This window comes from Lathyrus oleraceus, chromosome 7, assembly GCF_024323335.1.
Source record: "Lathyrus oleraceus cultivar Zhongwan6 chromosome 7, CAAS_Psat_ZW6_1.0, whole genome shotgun sequence".
Classification (NCBI taxonomy): Eukaryota; Viridiplantae; Streptophyta; class Magnoliopsida; order Fabales; family Fabaceae; genus Lathyrus; species Lathyrus oleraceus.
Window position 1 is genome coordinate 510,619,296 of NC_066585.1, and position 8,495 is coordinate 510,627,790.

The following is an 8,495-nucleotide window of genomic DNA, read 5'->3' on the forward strand; positions in this document are numbered from 1 at the left end:
TTCACTACAAAAACCAGGAAAAAAATCAATAACTATCGGAAATTTACAATTTTTCTATTTTTTTTGAAAATTCTGAAATTTCCGATAAAAACAGAGTTTCTACAACTACCAGAAATTATGAAATTTCTGGGAATTTGCTAGTCATTTTGTACCGTAAATTGTGAAATTTATGTGGTAAATTACCGGAATTTTTTAAGTTTATGGTACATAATCACACAAATTTCATAATTCTCGATAAAAAGCATATTATTTTTCTTATTCTCGATATGTAAATCGAAATTTCCACTATCGTCCCAGAGAATTCAAACATCCGCATGCGAGAGATGAATTTGGACAAATGAGTGTAAAACTATTGTAGGGAAATATTGTCTATTCATACGAAATAGGGCGGTGTCATATTCAAGTAGGGAGATGACAAGTTAAATTTTTATTGAGTTATAGTCTGAATCCAATAAAATACACCACAAATTGTAGCTCGACTAGCCGAAGAAGGTCGAATTGAGGTAGTTGAAAGGTCACATTAATTATATCAGTTCAAAACTAATACAGATAAAATATTTAGATTAAGATATTAGAGATAATACATCTATAATAGATTGAGAACATTATGGAATATCATTCGGTGATAAGTCTTATTGATAATTATTATCTTTGTCTCATAAAAGATGTTTTGAGCATTATATTAATTTCAACCATAGAAAGATAATAATTAGATAATATTGTGAATTTTAATTTATTATATTAGTTATCATAATAATTAGTAATAGTTAGAAATTCAATTGTACCCATACCTCTAATATGTACCTACAAAAAAAATATTCATATTATGGTAAAAATCTTTAAAATGTGTACGAAAACGAATAATTATTTATTTTAAAATAAATTAATATAGATGTGGGTATGATTATTTTAATACTCACATCGTCTCACATCCACATAATATATATTTAATATTTTCATTTATATTGTTGTATAAAATCATGTATCTATCATTTTTGAAAATACCTCACTATTAAACTATTATGCGTTTTGATATAAATGTTGATTGTTTTATACCTCAAGAATAAAAAATTTAAATTTTTTGATCATATTATTAAAAATATAAATGATATAATATTTTTTAATTTAATAATTTGTTTTTACGGACATGAATACTTAAATACTCATATAATCAAAACTGCAAGTAACGAATACGAATATGAATACTTAAATACTTTTATTTATATATATATATATATATATATATATATATATATATATATATATATATATATATATATATATATATATATATATATATATATATATATATATATATATATATATATATATATATATATATATATATATATATATATATATATATATATACTTTTTGAAATCATAGATATATAGTCAAAGTCTATCCATTATAATCCCTATACAAGTATTAGTTTTATTTAAATAATAACATTGATAATATTAATTTGTTTGAATAGGACGTTGAAGATAAGAAAGGGGAAGAAGAGGATGCAGTGATCAATAACTCGTCCTCTCCAAAGAAAGATAAGAAAAATCATGTCAATGTCATTCACGAAAGCATTTAGATAAATTATCACTATAATGAAATTGCATTCAAATTCCATTTTTACATATTTACTTTTCACTTTAACTGACCATCCCTATGCTTTTTATTATTTTATGTGCTCTGTTTCTATGCCCTGAAAGTTTACAATGCTCTGTTTTTAATAACTTTAATTCAGAGTGTCTCAAATTTTTGTGAGATCCTAGTCATAATTTTTTTAAGGACCTTATTTAAAATTAATGTTATAATTGCAAGAAAAAGAAAAACATGAATGGGACGGTGCTTAATGGAAGAGCAATAAATTTTCGTACACAGACTTGTTATTATTATTAGAAAAATTAATTCATAATTAGTTAGTACTATATTTTTATTATTGATCGAGAATTGGTTACTATATTTTGATCACTATATTCTGTGACATGTTTTTATGCTCTTAAAGAGTAGGTCGGTTATGTGAATTTTTTATTCAAATAATTTAGTTTTAAAAAAAAAATTAAAATAATTTATTTTGAAGAAATGATGTCAGATGAATTGGTGCATGGTCTCTAAGTTAAAGAGGTGGTACTAATTGGATTGGTTTATGCATTTGGTGCTGCCAATCAAATTGGTGCATATGTGTTAGGTTTAAGACGAGACGCTAACTGATCTGACACTTATGTGTGTTATGTAATTTTTTTTTAAAACAATGTACACTTTATATAAAAGTCGAAATCGGATCAATCGATATTAATATTGATACGTGTTTACGTACAAATACCAAAAAGACTAATGTCATTGAACGAGATTATCTAACTCACATCCGATACCACATCCCATAACTACCCGAACGCATGACCCTAACCCACATAGATGATTCACCTCATGTGTTTGAGGATTTAAGGGTCCGGGAACATCACTACCACTTGCAGGAGATTCCCTAGGATATTAAGACAAATCTGCGTAGTTCTGTGTATGCAATGAAGCGCTGCCGCCATAGCTGAGTTCGTGACCCATGCCAAAGTAATTAGGTTGTGCTTGAATTATTGGAGGGCGACCGAGACGATTGAAGGGAGACATTGGTGTGAATGATGCGGCGGGGAAATGTTGAAATGATTGTTGTGATGTTTGGTATACATATGATTGTTGCATGTTTTGGTTTTGTGATGTTTGAGCAGTTGACAAGGGCATTTGACAGAGAATGTCGATGAGGCCACATGACAACAAACCTTGTGGAATGCATGAATGACGTTTTCAAAGGTGTTAAAAATCTACCAATAACCGCATTGGTGAGAACAATCTATTTTAGATTGACATCGACCTTCGCAACCAGAGGCGAAGATGGAGTGTAGTGTTAATGTCAGGTCAATTATTCAGTGAGTGTTGTATGAAAGTGATGAAAGAGAAAACTATCAAAGCTAGCACACATGCAGTTACAATCTTTGATCGTCATAGGCAAAATTTCAGTGTATAGAAAATAATGGACCACAATAAGGGGAGGCCAAATTTATCATATGTTGTCAGACAGTAGTTGATGCGACTGTGGCAAGTTTTAGGAAATTAACGTCATGAATGTCTATAACGAAAGCTTCTCAGTGCTAACAATGGAGGAATATTGACCTCCATATCAAGGGGACATGGTTTGACACAACGATAAGATGCGAAGAAAGAAAAAAGGACGACCAAACAGCATACATATTAGAATAGAAATGGATACGACTGATAAAATGATAAGATTATGTAGTATATGTCATCAACCCGGACACAATAAGAAAAAATATCCCAATCTCGGAGCAACCTCAGCATCATAATTTAGTACCTCCTTTCAATTTTTTTAACCTTTGATTTTGGATATATTAATAACTTTTTGTTACAACAATGTTATCAATACATATCACTCCAACTTAAGCACACTTAAAAAGAACATGTCTGAATAAACAACACAAACAACATATACCAAAACAGATAAAAATACTTAACTACAATATTTAAAAATAACATTTCTAACTAATTACAACAATCAAACTGATATCATTTGGTCCAAACATCATTTCCCTCACATCCTTATCATTTTTAACTCGCACCCACCCATGTACGACATCGTGTCTCTCAATACTTCTGATTTTTCCACCTTCAGGTATGTTTCCGTCTAACCAACAAACCAACTCACTTTGTAGTTTCTCGAAACGATAGATGTTCTAAAAAAGCATCTCTATCGGAGGCTTGTCTCTCGAATAAATCACTTTCCCATAGTGGCAACGAAGACGAACCATGTTTGCAATATAATGAAGATGTGGAAAAATGAATCACACAACACCTCTATTTATACCAAAAAAATTACACAATACACATAGGAGTCAGGCCAATTAATGCCTCTTCTCATTCTTTACACACGGGCGCCAATTGGATTGGAAGCACCATGTGTTGTAGCCAATTCAATTGGCACATCCTCTTTATATTTAAGGGTAGACGTCAATTCATGTGGCACCTATGTGTTTTTTTTGGAAAGTTGGGTAGTTTGGAACTTAATCTGAAATGTGGGTTATTTTGGGATATTCTTTTGAAAAACTGGATTATTTTAATAAAATATTCACCATGTATGATACATCTAATGCGTGAAGACGATTATGGAGGTAGAGCTATTTGCAATATAAGAATGGATTGAGTATGAGTTATACAACTAATGTTGAAATTAATTATATAATACATATTTTCTTATGTACAAAGTTAAAAAAACATGTTGGGTCATCAATTTAGAGGAACCAAAATATGAGGGAGAATTCTTCTTATTTCTTTTTGGGTTTTTTTTCCTATGAGTAACACATTTTTTTGGGATTATATATCTCACCCCTTATAAGCATCTCACCCCTTATACGGTTCATGCTTAAGGGATTGTGTATCTTCATCCCTATTTTGGAAATAATAAGTCTTAAATGGACTAACGGGTTACCGACCTAATTAATTGAATACTCGACTTTTATAATTGAATGTCTGGCCTAAGCTATTAAAAGGTCGGACCATATCAATTATTTCCTGCCCTATACTAGCAAAGTGTCTATTGCATATTAACTTTAGGTTGCCAAAACTAGCCAGAATCCATCTCTAGATAACAAGAACGAACCAGACAAAATAGAAGACCGACTTGACCCATCCAATACAAATTTGATATTATAAATGTCCAAATTCTTAAGGGGTTGTGTAAATGCCCGATTTCTCGATAGGTCTTAGAAAGCATTCACCTCGACGTGACTCATGCTTGAGGGGTTGTGTACATGTTTGGTCTCTCGGTAGGTCTCAAGAAAGCATTTTGACCCTAAGTATCTCATACTTAAAGGGTTGTGTACATGTCTTGACTCCTGGTAGATATCGGGAAAATATTTCCCCCTACCTGATTCATGCTTGAAGAGTTGTGTACATGTCCAATCTCTTGGTAGGTCTCAGGAAAGCATTTCTCCTTATGCGGCCCATGCTTGGTGGAACGTGTACATGTATAATCTATTAGGCTAGGTTATCGAGAGTGAACCTGGATGTAGTTTAAATCAAATAAAGTCAACCCCAAATTGTAGCCCGTCAAGTAAAGAAAGGTTAGGTTGAGGCAACTGATGATCCAAGTTGATCATCCAGCCTAAGTATAATATAAAATGAATATTTGGATTAGAATACTATGATTAACGCATTTATGGTTGATTGAGAGCACAATGGTCTAAGATTTGTCAATCAAGTATTGCGAATTACCATTAAAAGATCACACTAATAATGAACAATCAGGTTAAATGGTCTCTGATGGACTTTGACTACGAAATGGATCAAAACTACTATATAAGGAGATGATCATAAAAAAAAAAAAAAGATATACACAATTTATAGAGCATTTGAATGTGACTTTACTAGCTTTCGTTGTTAGTGTATTTTTACGACTACAAAATATAATTTTTTTAAATATTTTATCATATTTTTATTTTATTATTTAAATTTGTTTAAGGTTACAAAATTCTTTGAAAAGCCTAGACCACGTGTTCTTGATTAGATTGTCTCGTTAGTATACTTGCAACAATTTCTCTAAACCTGCTTCCACGTTTGGTGCCTTTTCACTAGAAATGAAATACCTTCATAGAGTCACATTCAATATGAACTAATTGTTATATTTCACTATAAAACATCTTATCTATATATTATCAGCATGTAAACCACGTGGAGAGACCAGCAGTGTCTTAAATCCCAGAAGGCATAAAATTTCTGCATAGCAATAACCCTACGTGTAGGTTATTTAAATGGAACAAAAACCAAATAGTATCTAAGATTTAATTATTGATGATGATATAACATGTAGTACTATTTAGGTTAGGTGTTTTTGATTTATTTATTAATTTGGGTTAGGTGTTGATTATTAGTGTCAATATCTTCCAATTGTTATCCACCACCACCTTCTTGACCCTACACTTTTTCTTTATTTTTTTTGTCATCTTTTTTCTTATATTGTGGACCCTATTTTCTATTACTAATTCTTAATGTTTCTTTCTTTATTTCTCTTTCAATTTATTCTATTAAATGATGTTTTAAGAACCACACACACTAGGTAATCCAACAAGTGTGACCTTTATTATACTTTAAATAGTTCAACCTTTAAATTATAAAAAAAGTGAAAAATAAGAACTATAACAATAATAGTGTCATTAGTAATTATTTTACAATTATTTTAAGTAAAATTTTAACTATGTTATTTAAGATTATAAAATAAAATAAAATGGATGAGCAGGATACAATGATATGTTTTAGTTGATTTAAATGAATGTAAATCATTAATTTAAAGTTCAATATTATCGATAATATGTATTAATATAATAAATTGTTGATATTTATAAATTAATAACTTTAAAAAATAGTTATTTATTTTTAATAAAAATATTATTAATTTATTTAAATTAATAAAAAAAATTAAATGACAAGTATAATATTAATAAATAGGTGAAAATCTCTAAAGTATAAAACATGAAAAAACCAATTATTACAAAAATATAAATATAATAATGACACCTTAATTTATCCTTATTTAATTTAATCCTAATGAGAAATAAGTAGTTATAACATTAATAAAAATTAAAAATATTAGTATTTGACATTGTAGCCAAACAAAATAGGATAACTTTCCTACTAAAGAAAAAGTGCAAAATAATAAAAATAATAATAATGTCAAAAAAATTAAATGCAAACAGTATTCTCTTATGGATTTATCTAATGTCTCACCCTTTCACTCTCATTCCCCACAAATTGCATAGAGAACTACAACAACTAGAAAAAACTTTCATCAACTCCCACAAACATAAGCAAAACAAAAACACACACACTTTCACAAAACACAAGAGTGTGTGTTGAGAATGAGGAATAACAAGTTCAAGCTTTCAGATATGATTCCCAATGCTTGGTTTTACAAGCTAAAGGAAATAGGCAAACCAAAAAACCAAACAACAACAACAACCTCTAAGAACAAAAAACATTCATCTTCCTTCCCTTCAAAAACATCCTCAATTTCCTCAAAACCAAATCAACCCAACCAATACATTCCTAGAAAATCTTACTACTTCACAAGAAACCTTAACCAAAACAACAACAACAACAATATCAAATTATCCTCTTCTTCACCACCAAAAACACCATCCAAAAACAGAACAAGAAAAACAACCTCAAAATCAAAAACATGTTCTTCCCCAAAACTTGTTGCCTCCTCTGTCTCCGCGGATTGCAGCTGTCGAACCACGCTCGAATCGGTCTGGACGAAATCAGAAACACTTTCTTCGTCTCCGCTAAATAGCTTATATGAGTCAGAATCCGTTGACACAGAATTCAGAACTGATAGAGTTCTACTCCCAAATGAAACATCATTCGATGAAATGGTTTCTTTGTCCATTTCTTCTTGTCCTTGCAACAAAACCTCAAACAACAACATAGATATTGTTATTGATGTTGACAAGAATTCCCTACCTAGAAAAGATGATAAACTTGAAGAGTACAATTCTTATGTTTCTTTCTCAAAGCTACAACTTCCTCCTATCATCACAAAACCACAAATCAAAAAAGAACATAAACCCATCAAAGAACAACAACAAATCAAGAACATGAACATGAACACGAACAAGAAGAAGAACAAGATTGGTTCAGTAAATTCTCCAGGAATGAAGCTTCGAATAAAATCTCCGAGAATCGCAACTAAGAAACTTCAGTTATATCAGAGCCGGAAAAGCGTAACAACGACAGCTTCCTCCGGCGGATACCACCGGAGAAGAAGCTTCTCCGGTAGTGTTGCAATAGTGAAATCATCTTTTAATCCTCAAAAGGATTTCAGAGAGTCAATGGTGGAGATGATTGTGGAGAATAACATAAGAGAATCAAAGGATTTGGAAGATCTTCTTGCTTGTTATCTTTCTCTGAATTCAGATGAGTATCATCATCTTATTATCAAGGTGTTCAAGCAAATATGGTTTGATTTCACTGAAAACAGGGTAGACAAATATAACTAGTTTATGTTTTTCATATTAATTTTTTTTAATATGTATTATTATTTATCTTTAAATGTAATAATAATAATGTTAATAATATATCTTCAGTACTTTAAATCAAGGTTTTTATTCTATGTTGGTTTTCGCTTCGATGTTTTGTAATTACAATCGAGAGAAGATTAAAATAATGATAGAATTAACTTTAAATCAGATTAGTCGATTTAATGGATTGAATATTGAGAGACAGATGTTTTATATTTTTAGAAAAATTGCAAGATAAATTAGTGATTCGTATGAGTTTGAAACTAAGTTTATGAGTATGTTTAATTAATTTATTTACAATTTAATGTTTTCATAAAAACAAAAATGAGTGAGGTATAAAAAGCAACGCATCATTAAAAAGAAGAGAATTGAACCATTTGTTTGTCACATTAATTTGTCACATCATCTTTTTTTTTTTT

At 30.1% G+C, this 8,495-nt stretch overlaps 1 protein-coding gene across 1 annotated transcript; it reads left to right on the plus strand.

Moving 5' to 3' along the window:
* The first annotated feature begins 6,746 nt into the window (after positions 1-6,746).
* On the plus strand, positions 6,747-8,155 carry LOC127105323 (transcription repressor OFP1). The gene has a single exon (XM_051042499.1). It carries the CDS (start codon positions 6,916-6,918, stop codon positions 8,053-8,055), a length of 1,140 nt encoding a protein of 379 aa, XP_050898456.1. The 5' UTR covers positions 6,747-6,915; the 3' UTR covers positions 8,056-8,155.
* The last annotated feature ends 340 nt before the right edge of the window (positions 8,156-8,495 follow it).

What these genes read in the sequence shown, in the direction of transcription:
- LOC127105323 (XM_051042499.1), top strand. Translation starts at nt 6,916, where the DNA reads ATGAGGAATAACAAGTTCAAGCTTTCAGATATGATTCCCAATGCTTGG.